At 36.5% G+C, this 19,601-nt stretch overlaps 1 protein-coding gene across 1 annotated transcript; it reads right to left on the bottom strand.

Annotated features, from left to right (window-relative positions):
- Positions 1–58: 58 nt before the first annotated feature.
- Positions 59–18,711, bottom strand: tnks1bp1 (tankyrase 1 binding protein 1). Its single transcript, XM_043239918.1, is given in 10 exon segments — positions 59–945; positions 1,071–1,153; positions 2,145–2,293; positions 3,193–3,332; positions 3,412–3,577; positions 4,422–4,545; positions 5,417–5,526; positions 14,651–15,894; positions 15,897–16,918; positions 17,706–18,711. Coding segments are annotated over 9 exon segments (3,993 nt in total). The 5' UTR covers positions 18,668–18,711; the 3' UTR covers positions 59–945; positions 1,071–1,077.
- Positions 18,712–19,601: the final 890 nt, after the last annotated feature.

Raw genomic sequence — 19,601 nt, 5'->3', positions numbered from 1 at the left:
TAAAAATGAATATCAAGTCAAGTCTCTTGGTCCAGGGAGATTTTAAAGACAAACTTGCTTCCCGTTTAGAAAAATATTTAATCAAGATGATTGCAATTCATGATTCATATTTTATAAAACACATCTCCCGTTTCCCAACATTAAACAAGTAAACATTTCCTCAAGCAGCAATTTACACAGCTGAAATAAAACAAAAACATCTCAGAGGAACGCAATTTATTATTATACATTATTGCAACTCTGATTTGTGTTTTTAAAAGTGTTCTTGGCAGGACCGTAAAGACATCGGAAACAAAAGAAAACCTTGTAAATGACGATCAGCTCGATCCAAGCACGTCGGCCGACAAAATATGGACAATAAAAGATTAAAAAAAGAAATCTACGCCGGTCTTAAAGCTTAAAGGAATTGGCACATGTTGTAAACAGAATGAAAACAATTTAGAGAAAGAAAAAAGAGTTTCATATAGCAGTGGACATCAATGGATTTTTTTAAAACAAACTTTTCGAAGTACAATATTTCAATTTGAATAAAAACAAAAACTCAACTCAAATGCAATATAATGCCTAAGAGCCCTAAGGCACCCTTTCCAGTGATCCGACTCATTTAAAGTGCATTGCAGCTTGAAGCTATACTGATTTCTGTTCCTCAGAGATGAACAGAAGAAGACGTGCATTAGGCCCCTGACTGAACTGGAGGAACTCGAATTATTAAACGTAAACTAAATTAAATAACCGTAAAATCAAGACAGTAAACAGCGAACAACTATGACAGACTTTTATGCTAAAGTAAAAATGCGCATAACAGGTCGCCATCTTGGCAAAGCCTCCAAACAGTTCAGTCGAGGCCCCGTGCTCGAAATATATCCGATGCTCAGTCAGCACGAGGATGGACGATCGTTCTCGTCTTCTCAGCGGAGGGCTTCCTCTCAACGAACCTCATCGGACCTGCGAGACGAGACAGCGGGGTTAACTGGGAGGAGAACCGAATGAAGCGGATTGTGTCTTCCTCTAGTGGAGATGGAGAGAGCAACATGCAGATCTTCCAGGGCTTTTCCAGCACATGCACTGACCTGAGCTTCACGCTTCGCTCTCAGGTTGACTCATTCGCTTCTTAGATTTGAGCTCGAGCAGCCAGGAGGGTGAAGAGCCGGACCTGGATTCACAGCACGCACAATTATTATCATTCACATCGTTCTTATTCAACTGATCATGATGCATCCAGAAAAGCGTGCTAAATGAAGCACCGCAATGCGTATCGAAGATAATTGCAATAAAACAAACGATGAAACGAATCCTTTAAAGTTTGACATTTTGAAATAATAGTAACATTTTATATATATAAGTAAACGTTTATTGTATTTGCGTGATAGCTGATAAATTAGGCTTTTATGGTTTATATATTACGATATACTGAAAATATGCACCTTTAGAGGCACATATTTATATGACTAAAAAGTAAGATGAATGCATTCTCATAATATAAGACTGATGAGATGTTTATAATAGTATGGCAGACTACACTATTATAAGCATATATAATAGTATTTATCACTCAATAATATGTCGTGGTATTTAAATAGCTTGTAATGATCAAATATGCAATGCCATAAAATAATGAGGCATCAATAAATAAACATTCCTCATGAGCCATATGATCTTATTTGATAATAAAGTTGCTTCAGTCCAGTGAATGTTCCTCTATATACTATGAGTGATAATGCGAAATTTATTCTATAATGTTTACTTCTTAAAAAGCACTAAAGATTTCGCAGCAAATATAGAAAAAAATCAACCATGAGCTAAAAGCGGATGTTGACGTCAAGATGAAACGTTAGCATACTGCAAGCCCGCTTTTTGGTGTTTTGGTGTTGGTTTGAATTAAAATGCAGATTCGAACTCCGCCACTGGGCGCCGCTTTTGTTAAAAGCCCACAAACACTGCTCTCGATGAAATCGACCAATCACAGAAGAGGAATCGAAAACGAATCGTCGTTGAACAAGTAACTAATATTATAAGACTCCCAAAACCGAAATATAAACTTTCATAGCTTAAATCTGCTCTGTGGAGTTATATAGTGCACTCATCTGACAAAGAAAACCTCCGTGAGCTCCATAAGCAATATAAACGTTTCTGCTCGCACGCACCCGCTGTCCTTGGCGTCAACGGGGGGCAGCACTCTGGGGCCGAGGGCCATGGTGGGTGTACGAGGAGAGCGTGAGGGGACAGACGCAGGAGTCTGGGCTTCTGCTGGACTTTCTGTTTCTATCACTCCACTTCTCCGCTTTAGCTGGGCCTGCGAGAGAAAGACGAGACAAACTCAAAACTGAACGAAATGCACGTTTTATATCAGTCGAAGCTGATTTATGCTGGCTTGCTGCTCGTTTTGCCTGTTTACCAGCATAGCCGCAGACCAATAAACAAAAGAGCTAGCTTGCAAAAACTCTTTTTCTAAAGTCATGTTTTTTTAGCATGTCATCGTGTTTTCATTGTGTTAGTAAGCTGTTTTTTTAAATAATTTTTTAACTGATCAAAACAGCTCGGCTGCATTTCTATTGACACTAAGTGGAATACGCAACGAAAAAACTGATTTTAGTGTATTTACGATCAAATAAATGCAGCAGAAAAATTCTCAAAAACTATTGCTACACATGGATCGCTCTACTTTTTTTGGAAACAGGCTCGTTCTCCAACTCCCCCAAAGTTAATAAATTGAGTTTTGGAATCTATTCAGCTGATCTCCGAGTCTGGCGATAGCACTTTAAGCATAGCTTAGCATAGATCATTAAATCCAATTAGACCAGTAGCATCGTGTTCAAAAATGACCAAAGAGTTTTGATACTTTTCCTATTTACTCTTCTGTAATTATATTGCGTACTAAGACCGGCGGAAAATGACTTTTCTAGTTTTAAATTTGAAATTTTAGTTTTCAATTCTTTCGAAATGCGATGCTACCGCTCTAATTGGTTTCAATGATCTATGCTAGCACCTTGGGATCGGCTGAAAAGATTCCAAAACGTTAAAACTCAACTCATCGACTCTGGGGGTGTTGGAGAATGAGCCTATTTCCAAAAAAAGCAAAGTGTGTTCCTTTTAACACTAGTGTACTTCAGGTGGCTGGGTAAAATATCAATTAACCAAGCCTAAAACGTTAGTTAGGCATCCAAAACTGGACATACACCTGCAGGGACATACCGCGAGGGCAGAAGGGTCCATCCCAGGAAACACAGGGACTCTCTTGGGCTGGCTTGGAGCTGGAGAGGACGTGACGTCCCGGGCCGGTTCCTCTTCTTCTGATTCAGACCCCGCTCCATTGGAACACTGGTCTTTTGCATCTGTAATAATATGTAATAATTCTCGGTCAAATGTGAGTGAGTTTTTGCATCCTGTGAAACAGACGTGACGTAAAAGCACCTGTGGAGTCGCAGAACCTCCAGTCGGGCTGCGTTCCCTCGCTCAGAGCGGGCAGGGAGGCTCTCTGCCGGACGGCACGCGACGGTCTGGTGCGCTTTATGCTCCGTTTCTTTGCCAGATCGACCTTCGAACGGAAAACGCTGGAGTCCAGCAGAGGAGCTGCAGACTGATCCAGCAATATACAGTCAGCCATATTGTATTGTGTACATCTATGTAAATAAATTGATTACATGAAAAGAGTATTTTCTATTATTTTAGTAAGATTTAATATATAAATACACTATGCTCTCAGAGAAAAAGGTACAAAAGCTGTCACTGGGGCGGTACCTTTTCAAAAGTACACTTTTGTACCTATTAGGTTCAAATATGTGCTAAAATGGACACTTTAGGTACAATACATGTACCTTTTGAAAAGGCACTGCCCCAGCGACAGCTTTTGTACCTTTTTCTCTGAAAGTGTACCGTTCAAAAGTTTGGGATCAGTACGACTTGTAAAGCTTTTCACAGCTGCATTGATTTGAACAAAAAAACACTGACAACCTGAAACTGCTGTATTTTTTTCTAATTATGCATTCAAAAATATTTCGATTTTAAATAAACACTCTCCTTATCAACTTTTTATTCATCAGAGAAAAGCACAACAGTTTCTGATAATAAATCAGCAAATGAGAATGATCTCTGATGCTGAAAATTCAGATTTGCATGACAGGAATAAATTAGACTTTAATATATATTAAAATAGAAAAACGTTATTTTACATCGCAATAATATTTCACGATAAAAATAAGACATTTAAGATATTCGTAAAGACGTTTCATCTGCAAAACAGAAAATCCTGATGCGTTACATTATATTGCTGTTATATATAATAAACAAAAATTCAATAAAATCATAACTGAAAGGGGATATACAACATGGATGGTAGTGTATATAATACAAATAAATATATAAGTAATATAAATTAAATATGAACAAATATAAATAAAACACACGTCGTAACCAAAGTGTACCTGAAGAACCGGTAGCGTATCGGGCTCCTCCTGATCTGCTGCGTCTGAATCAGTAGATTTATTCGGTTGTCTGGCCTGAGTCAGTCTCTGCAAGGCTTGATTGATTCTGATCTGTGTGGTAGGGCTGAACAGATCAAAACAAACCAAAAGATGTTTGATGCTTTTCATGACCACTAGGAGACAGCCTGAGCAAAACCGATGCTTTAAACCAGGGTTACAGCTTATCATAGTTAACTAAAATGATAAAAATGGTCAAAATAAAATGTAATGAAAATGATCACGCGTGTTTTATTTTAGGTTGTCGGCAAATCACCATTTCTAGTTTTCATCTAGTTTAAATTGATGCAATAAAATTGATAAAAACAACAGATACATTAAAAAACAAACTACAAATAACCCCCTCCGAAACTGAACCGACCTTAATATTGAAAAAGACTAAAACAAAACTATTATGATAATATATCAATAATAATAAAACGAACTATCCGAGCTGTATTGGATCTGTGACATTGCAAGTTTCCTAAATTTATCTAAAATATAACATATACACTGATAAAACGTTAATTTCTATCATTTAGATGCAAAGACGTGGATAAAAAAGCAGTATTTAACGAAACGATCATTTAATGATAAGAATAAATACTGAGTGAATAATCACTGAATCGGTGGAAAAAGTTATTTAAACAAAATTCAATTTCGTTAGTTGTGGGCTTTTTAGGAGACTCGACAGTTTTGAGAGTTTTGTTGTTCCCCGTGTACACAGAACCTAAAAACAAAGCAGCTGTAGAGTACTTCTGTCACCTGACACCGGGGGAAATGAAAATGACTTGTTACTGGAAAAGCAGCATTGCTCCGAGACGCCGAACGAGTCGGTGTTGCTAGTTTTAGTTAGTAGCTCCACATCGCTGCTCTGAATGAGATACTCAGATGCTCAAAAGATAACTGAAGGTTGATTCTGGCAGTGAAAGTGATCATGTTTTGGATGTGTTTCTTACTTATCAACGGCGTCGTAGTTTTCAGGCTGATCGTCAGCTTCCCCGATTAGATTCTCTGCGTCCTGTTCTGCATCTCCGTCCTCCTCGGGTTCTCCGTCCTTCGACTGGCCCTGAAGAGTTTAATAAGACGTACTTTAAAACTCAGACTGCACCGAAGTATATGCTGTGGATGCCGGTGTAGCCACCAGGCTTTTTAACTAGCTAAACCAGCTCCACTAGGAAAACCGTGCTGGTTGATCAGGTTAGTTTTAGAACCGCCAAAAATCTTTCTATTAAGGTTTAGCCTATTTATATTTCAATTGCAATTGTAGTTGACCAAAACTAAACCTAAACCAAAAATCTTTTGTTACTTGAAATAAAATTTAACTGAAATGAAGCTAAATATATTAATGAACAAAATTATTTCATTTCAAATTTGTCATTTTGATCTAGTACTAACACACACACACACACACACACACACTTTTTGAAACTCAGAGTGAGTCAGATAAACCACTGAGTCCCAAAACGATTCAAAGTGCTCCAATCAGATAACATATCGCTAATCATTTGATCCAGAACAGGATTTCAAAGAGTGTTTTGCAAATCATTTTATAAAAATTATTCAGCAGAGGCAGGGATGCATATACCCCGCCCCTCTATACACAGTATATATTAAATGTAGGCTATTCAATAGTTATATTACTAAATATTAATATTATCTATAATAGTATATCAATTATGCTGAAATAACTGGTTATATGTACCTACTTATAACTTAAACACGCACACTTCACTTTATAATTAATTATATATATATATATATATATATATATATATATATATATATATATATATATATATATATATATATATATATATTCACATAATATATATTCAGCTTTATAGCCATTAACCAAAATATTTTGTTTGTTTACTGTAATAATAATAATAATAATAATAATAATAACAATTATAATTTTTAAAAAGTATCATTTACATGACTAGTATGTAAAGATGTTGGACAAAAACACCAAAAAAAAAACACCAAAAGACTAAAAACCTTTATTTAGGAATTAAAATGGTGAACCGAAATCAAACTGTAGGAAGAATATTCATCCAAAATCTAGAAAAACCCCATTAAAGAAGATACAAAATATAATATATAAGATAAAAAAAGATATAAAATATTTGTTCGCTTGCATGTCATGTGGAGTTAACTAACATCGCAGACCATGCAAATGTGTTGTCAAATGATTAAAATATGAATTTTAACAATCCTCAAGTTTATACTTCAGATCAAAGGGATTCAGCTGTTTTCATTTGCTGTCATTTCATAACGAACCTCATGACAAGACGCATTCCTGAAGTCAAGCCAATACAACGAAACTCAGAAGACTAGAATTGGTATCAGTGTTTTTATGATAGATGACATTTAGAATGGCTAGAATATATATATATTTAGAAAATGTATTGTATTGTAACTTCATGTAAGTTTGTGGATCACCAGTCACTATTTAAAACGATTAACAATGACTTTTGCTACTTATTAATAGTTAGTAGGGTAGTTGTTAAGGTTAAGATTAAATGATCTGAAAAATATTGTCTTGCAGAATAAGGCATTGAAAATCAATCAATACTAATAAATATAGTAATATGGAAAAGCAGCTAGTTAATAGTGAGAAATGCCCCTTAAACTAAATTGTTACTGGAATTATATAAGGCAAAATACAACAACTATACAACTTAACAGACACACACACACACACACACCTCAAAAGCATACGTTGCAAACAGAAAAGCATCAACTATCCAAGCATGCGTGTTTTAATGAGCTGGGATGGTCACAGGGGCCAAAATGTCCTTTACAAACACAACAAACACACACACACAAACACACACACACACACACACACACACACACACACACACACACACACACACACACACACACACTCTCTCTCTCATCCTCACCAGTCTTTGTACACAGATCAGATACTCTGAATTTCACGTCACTCTGCTGTTAAAAACATGTCAGCGTACAAGAGTGGTTACTAGGAAACAAAACATTTCCTCGTAAACAAGCTCTCTGTGAGCAGGACATTGAGTAACGTTCATTCTACAGAGACAATCCCGTAAATATACGACACTGACTGCTGGACCATATCCTGATCTGACCCTCTTCTGATTCCCTTTCATCTACACTGACATGCACCTGGCTCTTAAAGGTGCTGTTTGTCTTGAAGTAATGGAATCTATATGTATATAGATATTACTAAAATACATATTGACAATATATACATGCTAATGAAATAACGTTGGCTGATGTTTGGCATTTTTAACATCATCTCACACACTTCTTCGACCACTGTAACAACTTTAACTCGCATCGCAGCATCACTAGTGCCTACCGTTTCAACATGCATCCTTTATGCTAAATTTAAACCTAAAAACCCACATGAAATAGAAATGAACTAGTGAGTAGTTTTTTGACTACTTGTTGAAGCGATGGTGGAACTAGACTTAAAGGAGTAAAGAAATAGTAGAGGTAGAGGTAACTGCTAATAATGCAGCATAATGCTTTACCAGAATTAGCATGTAAATGGGAAAACGAAGCTTTAATTTGTGTAGTTAGTCACTAGGGAAATGTAGGAGAGGACTAAAGCACTGCTCTCTGCTGTTGAGCAATATTACAGTCGCCCCGTGATGTTTTAGCAACAAGTCACACTGTCAAACTTAATAAAGGCTTAGTCAGGAAGATTTTGTTGTTGTTAAAAGAAATCGCAGTGAATACATTTACAGTGCTACTGAATATTTCATATAAATGCTGTGCTTTCGAGCTTTTCGTAAAGGGGAAAGCTGATGAAAAATGGCTGACAGTTTAGACCAAAACGTGAAGCAGCACAAGAGTTTCCAATGCTGACGATAAGACGTGTTTTATTATGATTTCTGAAAGATCATGCTATGATGCAATGATGCAGCTTTGATCATTACCTTTTACAATATTACCGTTAGCATTGTTATTTTTAGCTAAATGCAGCCTCGGTGAGCATTAGCGACGTCTTGCAAAAACATTTTTTACGTCCATCCAAGACTTCGGCACGGACACACATGCGAGCCTGCGGGATGGATGCCACATTCATCGGGTTTTGTATCCTGTGAGTTTTGGGTCGCGCGGGGAAGAGAAGATCCAAAACGAGAGGATAAGCAAATCTTCGAGAGAGTAAAAACAAGCCCAGACAGCTCGAGATTCCGAATGATTCCAGAACGCCTCACATCCTGTTTGACAGTGTTTGATGTGTATACCTGACTCACGCGTGTGTGCAGGAACGGGAGCTGGAATCGCATTCTACTGAATAATAATATCTGCTGAATAAAATCCAGCACTTCTTGTTTCTTACTAACTTTGGGCCAAATCAGTCACACTCTCTCACAAAATGCAATTGTAGCATCCTTGCTTTTGACAGGGTGAAAAAGTCTATTAAAAAATACACAAAGACACGATTCCTGTCTTCCTCTGATACAAATTAATACTGTTTCGGCACAAATTATTCTAAGGACATTATTTCATGCCTAAATCCTTATTTCAAGGCAGTGACAGAAAAAACGACTTTTTACTAAATCCAAAATGCTTTTTTCTTTGATATTATACAGAGTAGAAAGGTTTTTCACAGCGATGCCAAGCTAGAAAGGACTGTTTAATCAAAGGAACCGTGTCTTTATTACCTTTTAATAATTTAAAGCACCTTATTTTGTCACAAAGAATCTTTTGTGAAACGGTAAGGTCGTTTGGATGAAAAAAGCTTCTTCTATGGCATTGGGAGGCAACGTATTTGAACTTTTTTTTGCATATTGAAAGTTAAATGATACATTTTGAGCACTTCTTTTTGTCATTCAAGCTTACCTGGAGGCATTTGACTGCTTTTGTTATTTTATCGCATTAAGGCAGCTATATATAATTTGAAAAATCTTCATTTTTATTTCGCAAGGGAAAAGAAGACTGCACAGAATGGAAGGTTTTTGCCGATAATGTTAGGCCTTATTATTTTTTTACACCAAATCTTTCCAAGTAAATTTCCACGCGACGTTTCGGCTTGATGCACATTTCGAGAGCGTGCGGTAAAAACAGTCACGGATGTTTTGTGACGCACCGTTGAAGACCCGTCGAAGAGCAAGAAGCAACAGAAGAGAAAACATTCGGCGTGGTCTTACGTTATTTGAGTTTGTCGCAGAAGTGCGTTTGCGCAGGGAAAAACGCTGCCGGCTTTGCTGGGACAGACTTCGAAGCGACTGTCGACCGCGAGCCGCAAAACTTCTCAGTGGAGAGATGGCCCTCTCGAACCTTCCCACTCGCTCTTCGTCATCCTCTTCCTCGATTACTCCCTCGCGCTCCAGAGCGCCCGACATCACCTCCACCGCCTCCTGTAAGGAGCGACGCATGCTGCCCACCCACCCAGACACCTGCGTCTGCGCCTCGGACAGTTTGTTACCCAAGAACTGCATCTTCTTTCACCCAGTTGATGAAGTATGTTGGGAAAATCAGTGGTGTCTGGTGGAATCGAGTAGTTTTTGGGGAAATAAATCCGAGATATGATGCCTAGAGGGCGTTATAGCCGGCATGCATTGGCATCTCTGTAGGCATCTTGATTCTTGAAAAGCAGACTTTTTACGCCGATGTCCATCGCAGAAAGCACCTCAGGTTGTCGATCAATCCTCGATGCCCCTCCATCACATATTGCGGTCAATCCATTCGTGAAATCTTCTTGTTTAGATTGGGTAGAAGCACAGATCTGGGAACGCAGCCTTCCGACGTCCAGATATTAGCCTCGTAAGCTTGCTCTTGTGCAATTCCCGCAGATCCCAATGGAAAAACATAGCAGCGCCGCGGCAAGCCCACCGCTTAGCGCTTGACACGCTGCAGGTACGAACAGGTACCGGAAACAGACACAGCCCTCAAATGAGTGACAACATCCCGGCTCAGAGAAACAGACAGAGAGAGAGAGAGAGAGAGAAAGGGGGAAGGGATGAAAGAAGAGCAGGGAAAAATCATGTGCCGCTGCATTTGAAACAGTCAAATACAGACAGGCCGAGAGAGAAAGCAGGAAAAAGTTTTATGTGGGAAAGTTTCTGTAGCTGTGAACTTTGGAAGAGGAATGCTAAACCACAAAAACCCTATGCAAACCACTGCTGAATCAGGTGCTTTATACTTGAGCGCGCATTACTTTGACTATTTGTCACGACGGACAGGCCGTGTTTGTCTAATATGAGCCATAGCGTGTGTGGCTGCAATAAACTCTCCTTGACAGCAGCTGCTACGCTTAGAGTAAGCACAGGTTTAACTGGAGGACATTTAGTCCACAGTAAATAATCATACGGGATAAGAAACCGCTGTAGATATGAACTAAAGATGAGGATAGGAATATCTGCATGAACTGGCTTTCACAATGCATGATAGATAGAGAGATAGATGCACTGATTTGATCTAATTCACAGTAAAGTGTTAAAATCTAATTCTAACGATTCTAATGATTATAATGTTAGAAAACATTTCTATTTCAAATAAATAATGTGACACCGAAAACTTTTTTTGAATTTTTCGATTACATTTCATTGCATTTTTATATTGCTTTAATGATAGATTCTGGCATTAAAATAGAAAATGTTTTATTTCTAATCTTTTTAAAATCATTTCAACTTCACAGTTTTGCTAATTTGACTATTTTGTCAGACACTTTCACAATGGCGTGGCTGCCATTTTCGTTCGAATTCAAGCACTTAGCAGCAATTCGTCAAAAAATAAATAAATAAATAAATAAAAAGTACAACAATCCCTGATTAATAACAACGTTTGCAAAACCCTGTGGATTAAGTAAATCGCCACAATTCTAGTATTGTTCAGCAAAGCCAGCATTCATCAGTCACAACAGTGTTGGCGCATAACTTATTTAAAAAAAAAGTAATGCATTCATTTACCAGTTACTTGAAAAAAATAATCTGTTTATGTAACTCTCATCATGTGTATTACATATCATGACTCACTGTTCAAGAGAAGTGAAATTAAAGATGTATCCTCAGGCCCGTCAAAACTACAGCTCATCTTGACATTGCTGATAATCATATTTCATAATCATTTCTGAACAGCTCAAATGGCTTTTTTGGATTAAATTAAATCCTTTCACAAGAGTTTAAGAGGTAGAAATACTGTACCGTACTCTAAACATAATGAATTTCATAGCAACCAGGAAAACAACATCTTATGTTATGATATTAATTTTCACCTGATCTTATCAACTTTAGAGAACTAAGTGATACTTCACGACTGCAGACATTGCGCTTACAGTTCTATGAACATAAAAAAGACACAAAAAAAATCTAATAAATAAAGATCACTGAAAACTCAAGTAACGGCTGCTGAAAATTCAATTAAAAAAATCTAAATCTAAATCTAAATTTTATTATATTTTGTCCAATTTTATTTAATTATTATAATTTTTATATTAAAATGAATAAATAATTAATTATTTAAACAATTGAATAAAATTATTTAAATAAATAATTATTTTTAAACATAAACCAGAGAAATCCCACACATGCACAGATGTTTTCTGATTCAATCAGTAGTTCGCATGTAAACATGGAAGCCGAATATTATTCTTATATTGTAATGCACTCAAAAATGCCACGACTTTTTGAAGTTTGGAGAATAATCTGAAGAAAAAACAACCTTTCTCTGCTTTGCATGTTAAAGTAAACACCCAAACCTGCAGGGCTTTGCGAATCATTTACATGAAGAAACTTCCCTGTCTAGTCCCCAAACATTTAGCTCTGTAAACCATAATCAGTGAAGCACACTAAATTAAACTAAACTATGTAGCATATAGGGTTTGATCAAATGCAGCGTGTCCTCAGCAGAAAGCAGTGTTATGTTAAGGCAGTGATTATTTTGCTGTGATTACGCTGCAGCTCATGTCATCAGAATGATGCGGTTCTGCTCATAATTACAGCAGCTAACCATAATCTCAGTCAAAAACTGTGCACTGTGCTTTTAATTGCACTAAACAGACATGTACTGTACTGTAAAACAATATATTATATTACTATATTTTTAATCCAAATGACAAGCAGCACAGAAACGCATCTGAAGAGGTTTGTCAATTTAGACAGTAATAATACTTTAACAATAATAACTATAGTAATAATAATTTGTTTAATAAGAACCATTTGAACCTTCCTCACTGATGTAATTTTATAAAGGTACTACAAAAAACTGATGAGCTGTAATCAAAATAGCAGCTTTCAAAATAACAGTATGTAATAATATCTAATAGTTTAGAATACAATAAAAATATAATTTTAATTAAAAATTATAATACATTAATAATTGAATATATATATATAATTCATTATATAATATTATTCAATAACAATTCAGTTTGATATAAACTAAACATGACCAAAAAAAAAAAAAAAAAAATAAATATATATATATATATATATATATATATATATATATATATATATATATATATATATATATATATATATATATATATATATATATATATATATATATATATATATATATATATATATATATATATATATATATATATATATATATATGTATATATATATATATATATATATATATATATATATATATATATATATATATACCATAATTCATTAGGGAAATAAGGAGCATGCACACACAACTGAAGAAGTAGCCCACCTCGTGTAGACATCCTAATAACAATATAATATTAATTAATCTGCAATATTAATTACTATTAATTAATTAATTATTATACCTACACCTATACCTATCAGATCGGTTACACATGTAATCAGTGCCGATGTTTGTACAAGCTGTTGCTCAAACGCATTTGAAAGGTGTTGTTGGAAAATGCCACAGGCCTGACTCAAGGACAGGTATCATGTAAGAATAAACACATACACACACCCCCAGCACAAAGCAGCGTCGCCTCCATGCCGTCATGAGGCACCAATGGGAAATTCCAACACGACACAATCAATGGAAACAAAGGCCCTGCCCTGAAGACGAGAATCAACCCTACAAGAGCAACATCAGCTGAACAAGGTTTCTCGTACCCTGACTGTGATCTCACAAGAGATTATGTTTGCTGTCACTGAAAAAAAAACTACATGATATATATTATATTAGAAAGAGGTATAGAAGAGAAACAGGTAGGCCTAAGTGTATTTCACACTGTTAAGAGCCCTTAAAAACTAAATGTGGGACTGGTAAAATAGGTACAATAACATCAAATTTTGGTGATTAATACTCTAACTGCGTCTTTGGTTAGCTTTGAATGACTGGCTATACAGTCAGGTGTTGTTTAATGTAGGGGCTAATTGCTAAAGCTAACCAGCTGGTAAACAGACCAAATAAACTACTGAAAGCCAAAAAGGCCAAATTTGTTGAGTGTGTTTAACTAGTGTTTACAACCCGCTGAGGTTGCTTATATTCATAAAAATGTAAATATACTTTACAAAAATGACATTTTTTCTGATTCTGATTGCATGAGCCATGTTTGAATCGCTATCTGCAATCTATGACTGCACATTATACATAAAGGTGCCAAGCTGCTACATTGCTTTTTTTCTTTTAGATTTCATTCAGGCTAATAGACAAAATTATTCAGATTATTATTTTTTTTTTTTATGAATCAATGTAATAAATGTTTTTTTTACATAAATATATACTATATAATACATTATTTTATATAACTATTTATATATCATTATTTATTATATTATTATTTAATTTGATTATAATTTTTATATTTCGATATATTTAATATTAATATATTTTATTTAAAAAATTATATATTTTTATATATACATTTTATATTAAGATGTGCCATACTAAAACTGCTGTGATTATTATTATTATTCAGAAATTTTTACTTTTAGATTTTTACATTATATTTATATTATATTTTTATATATTACTTTTATATTATTTATTACTAATTATTATTAATAAATGTAGATATTTCAACATTATTTTTCACTTTTATATTTTTGGATTAAGATGTGCCTTTTCAATATTACATTTTTATATTTCAATATAGATTTTATAAAATCATTAAGCAACTTGAAGGGAATTACAGCGATCATGGTAAAGGGAGTTTTTTCTCTCAGTGAGGTTAATCAAGGCTATTGTTGCTCATTGTTTCATATATTAAACATGAAATGATATTGCAGTATTTAAACAACCACCACTCTTACCTCATGTGCTTCTGGCTCCAGCTGATCTACCGATTGAGACTCATATAAATACGTGTGCGTTCTGCCGTCTGTGGGGTTTTGTGGACTGGAAGCTTCAGGTTCAAATCCGATCAGATCATGCACAGACACCTGATCTCCGCTGGGTTCTCGGGGGCCAGGAGGACTGGGCTGTGGTTCTGGCTGGAGGCTGTGGTGAGGAGCAGGAGGGGTTTCTCTGGACGGAGACGGAGTGGAGGAACGTCTCGCCCTGGTTCCCCATCTTCGTGGTTTCACTGAGAAGTCATCATAAGTCAGTTGTGCGAGGCGAGGTGAGACGGTGGAGGTCAGAGTCTGTGAAGCCGGCGGCTCCTCCGCATCGAACGATATTAAATCATAACTCGTAGGAACCTCCTCTCGTAATCCCTCCGCTGTTTCACTCGTTTCCATCTCCGTGTCATGTTCTCGTTCTTGTCTCCGTTTTTCCTCTTCTTTCAGTCTTTCAATCATTTGAGTTCTCCTCCTCTCTTCTTCCAGTCTCTCTCTTTCTCTTTCCTGTCCCAGTCTTTCTTCTTCTCTCTTTCTCTCTTCTTCCATTCGTTTTCTTTCTTCAATCTCTCTCTCTTTACGCAGTCTCTCTATTTCTCGTTCTTGTCTCTGTCTTTCCTCCTCTTTCTGTCTCTTCAGTTCCTGAATTCTTTTCCTCTCTTCTTCCATCTCTTTTTCTTTCTTTATTCTCTCTCTTTCTCTTTCCTGTGCCAGTCTTTCTTCTTCTCTCTTTCTCTCTTCTTCCATTCGTTTTCTTTCTTCAATCTCTCTCTCTTTACGCAGTCTCTCTATTTCTCGTTCTTGTCTCAACCTTTCCTCCTCTTTCTGTCTTTGAATTCTTTGTCTTTCTTCTTCCATCTCTTTTTCTTTTCTCATTCTCTCTAATTCTTGTTCTTTTCTCAGTCTTTCTGCCTCTTTCAGTCTTTCCATTTTCTGAATTCTTTGTCTTTCTTCTTCCATCTCTTTTTCTTTTCTCATTTTCTCTAATTCTCTTTCTTTTCTCAGTCTTTCCTCCTCTTTTTGCCTTTCAATCTCCTGAATCCTTTTCCGCTCTTCCTCAATCTCTTTTTCTTTCCGTATTCTTTCTAATTCTCGTTCTTTTCTCAATCTTTCCTCCTCTTTCTGTCTTTCAATCTCTTGAATTCTTTTTCTCTCTTCTTCCATTTCTTTTTCTTTCCGTATTCTCTCCATTTCTCGTTCTTGTCTTAATCGTTCCTCTTTTTCAATCTCTCTTCCTCTATTCGTTTTCTTTCTTCCATTTCTCTCTGTTTCTTTAACCTCTCTTCTTTTTCTCGTTCTTGTCTCAGTCTTTCCTTCTCTTTCTGTCTCTCTAATTCCTCAATTCTTCTCCTCTCTTCTTCCATCTCTTTTTCTTTCTTTAGTCTCTCGTTTTCTTGTTCCTGTCTCAATCTTTCCTCTTCTTTCAGTCTTTCTTCCTCCATTCGTTTTCTTTCCTCCATTTCTCTCTCTTTCTTTAACCGCTCTTGTCTTTCTCGCTCTTGTCTCAATCTTTCCTCTTCTTTCAGTCTTTCTTCCTCCATTCGTTTTCTTTCCTCTATTTCTCTCTCCTTTTTTAACCTCTCTTGTTTTTCTTGTTCTTGTCTCAGTCTTTCCTTCTCTCTCTGTCTCTCCAACTCCTGAATTCTTCTCCTCTCTTCTTCCATTTCTTTCTCTTTCTTTAGTCTTTCTTCTTCTCTCAGCCTCTCTTTTTCTTCTTCAATCCTTCTCTTCTCCTCATCGATCTGTCTCTCCCTCTCTTTTTCGGCCTGTCTCCTCCTCTCCTCCTCTTTTCTTTCTTCGTTAATTCTTCTCTTTTGCTCTTCTTCTTGCTTTCTCCTTTCTTCCGTCTGTCTTTGCTTTTCCTCTTCTTTTTTTCTCTCTTCCTCAGCACGTTTCTGTTCCTCCTCTTTCTGTCTCTCTAGTTCTCTTGCCTTCCTCTCTTCCTCCAAAAGTCTCTCCCTTTCCCACTGCTGTCTTTCTTTCTCTAACTGCTCATCTTTTCTCTGTTTTTCTTCTTCTTCTCTTCTCTTTGTCTCAGCATCTAGGCTCATCCCTACCCTTCGGTAAACAGGAACAGGGACATATTCTTCTTCTTCTACACTCTTTGCACTAGTAGCAGAGTTCTTGTCTTCTCTCATACTTTGTGGTTTGTCAGCAGACACCTTCTCTGTGGTTGCAGGTTTTTCTGATGGTCTCTCATTTGATGTCTCATCTAGAGTGCTTAATGTCTTCTCAGATGGTGGACTGCAAATATAAGAGTTCGGAAACACGTTATAACTTTGAAAATAAGAACAACATAAAGCCAGAAACATATATAAACATACATACTTAACATTCCAGCCAACATTTTCAATGACCTCACCACAAAAATGATTTTTATTTTTAGTTATTTTTATGTTTGCCAAGAATATTATTTATATTTTTCATGAAGTGCTTTTCTGTTCTGTTTCACTGTTCTATCTAAAATCATTTGTTTTTTTTAATTGTGAAACAGATTCCAAAGAAAAATGTTAGGCTACTAAATAATGCTATATATTAGCATTCGTTCCTGAATGATTCAGGTTTTTTTTATTTATGAATCCGCTGAATAAATGGCTCACTGACTCACTCGTTTTGTTCCTGAATGATTCTGTGCTTTTTGAACAAATTATGATTCACTGATTCACTTGCATGTTTTGTTCCTGAATGATTCCATGCTTTTATGAACAAATCTGCTGAAGGAATGGCTCATTGACTCACTCCCTTTTTCAATCCTGAACAACTTAAAACTTTTTTTTATGAATCTGCGGAATGAATCGCTCACTGAGTTATGCGTTCGTTTTGTTCCTGAATGATATAAGCTTTTTCAAACAAATCATTGCTTGCTTGTTTTGTTCCTGAATGATTCAGTGCTTTTTCTTCTGGATCAACAATAGCGCTTGAAATTTATTTTATACGATTAAAATCCTGATAATGATAAATAACGAAATGAAGCATCGATAGAGAGATGAATAGGGATGAATAGGAAACAGAGAACGCAGGCTTCACTAACCTTTTAGGAGCACCGGTAGATGGCAAGCGTGTCCTTGGTGTGTCCAAGCTCAGATTCTGGATTCTCTGTTTAATATCAACAGATATTTCAGCACCTGGATTGTCTCTTTTGTTGAAAGTGTCCCTGCGCTGAGCTGCTGTAGATCGATCGAAGAGAAGGCTGATTCGTCTCTTAATGCTGCCTCCGCTGACATCCTCTTCTGCGTTCTCTCCTGAATCCACCGGAAGCTTTGAAGGCTTGGACTCGGAAGGTGAATGCGGAGGCCACTCTCTCTCCGTCTTACTGGTTTCAGCGTCTCTCTTTTCATCTTTCTCAGGTTGAGACTGCGACTCGAATTTGGAGGTCAGCTCCACGGAGAGGCGATTTCGAGGCGGCCAGCACCGTGAAGACACTTTGACATCCGCTTCAGCTTTGGCTGCTTCTCCTTGGACCTTCTGGCTGAAAATCTTTTGATCCTGAGCACCTAAAGATTTTGCTCTGCTCCTGGGCTGAACGTCCTTCACATCTTCAGCGGTCACAGCAGACTTTGAGTTTGGACTGGTTTGGTTATTGGAACCGGGACTCTTAGTGGGTTCTGGTTTAGGCTTAGCCGATAAGTCAGGTTTTGGGCCGGGTGGGACGGTTTTAGGAGCTGCAATTTGATTAGACCCATTTACTGTGCAGTTTGAACCTGATTTTATGGATTCTGATGGATTTGGATTGTCTGTTTTTTTGATATCCAAAAGTGCTTCAGAAGAGGCGGCTCGATGGAGCTCTCTGCTAAAGTTGGTTTTTGGGGCCCGGATTGAGCGGACGGTGGCATTCCTTTGCAGGGCAAAGGGTTTGGGCATGAGGTGGGGTTTTGGGCCCAACGCTGGCTTCCCAGTGTCTCCAGGGAGGGCAGAGGCTGAAACTGAAGGTTTGTCTGTGTTGATGAGCGATTGGCCCATTTCCCTTGTGGTCGCCTCCACCCATGCAGCCATGGCTACACGCTGCACCTGGATGGGAAATCAAAAGAGAAACACCCCTGTGGGATCTCAGTAGTATTAACACACATCTTTGGGATGTTACCCTAAACATGCATGCAAAAGATTGACATGGTTTGGAAAAAAATCACAATATCAAATAATACTTTTAAGATATATTCTCTTATGAGATAGTTTTTCGTCATGCACTTTTGACAACTTGTTGAGTTGAGGTACTCTGAAAACCTGTACGTTTCAGCGTTTTATGCATGCAAATGTGTGTGCAAAGGAAAAAAAACACGATTTGATATTTCAAATAAAACAACTGGAGTAAGTTTTTAAAAAAAAAATACTATTTTAATATTTCTACTTCAGAGCTTTAATTCGGTTGTTACTTGCTGTTTCTTTGTAATTATTTGTGTTTACTACCAATTTCTGATTGTCAAAGGAAGCATTATCCTTTAGCTAAATGCATTACTAACTTTAAAATATTTAAAACTTTTTATTTCAAGTAGATGTACGCTGAAAAAATGCTACACGTTACCATGCTACACAAGGTACGTGGTTGCAAACAATTTATTTCAGCTACATAAAAAAAATGTTGAAAGATAGTCAACAAAATTTGTTTATTTAGATGCAACTAAAATAAATTGATTGCAACCACCTACCTTAAAGAATTTTTTGTAAATCTAAATAAATCATGTTTTTCAGTGTACATCTTATAAACCTTTTTTTACTGATGAAAAATTAACACCTATGAAAATTTTAGGGAGGTGTGTATGGCAGTCATGAAAATCTGAGGTAAATGTCAGTCATATCAGTTTGCTATTGATTCTTTGTTTGGCACTTTTGAAATAAAGTGCCATTGCATTTAATTTATTTTTTATGACGATATATTATTTTTTCTCAAAGCGACCTAAAGATGCCCAAACATAGTGCTGATCTGAGCTTG

The sequence above is a fragment of the Puntigrus tetrazona genome, chromosome 5 (assembly GCF_018831695.1).
Source record: "Puntigrus tetrazona isolate hp1 chromosome 5, ASM1883169v1, whole genome shotgun sequence".
Taxonomy (NCBI): Eukaryota; Metazoa; Chordata; class Actinopteri; order Cypriniformes; family Cyprinidae; genus Puntigrus; species Puntigrus tetrazona.
Note: the sequence above shows the minus strand (reverse complement) of the source record. Positions and strands in the feature narration are given on the sequence as shown.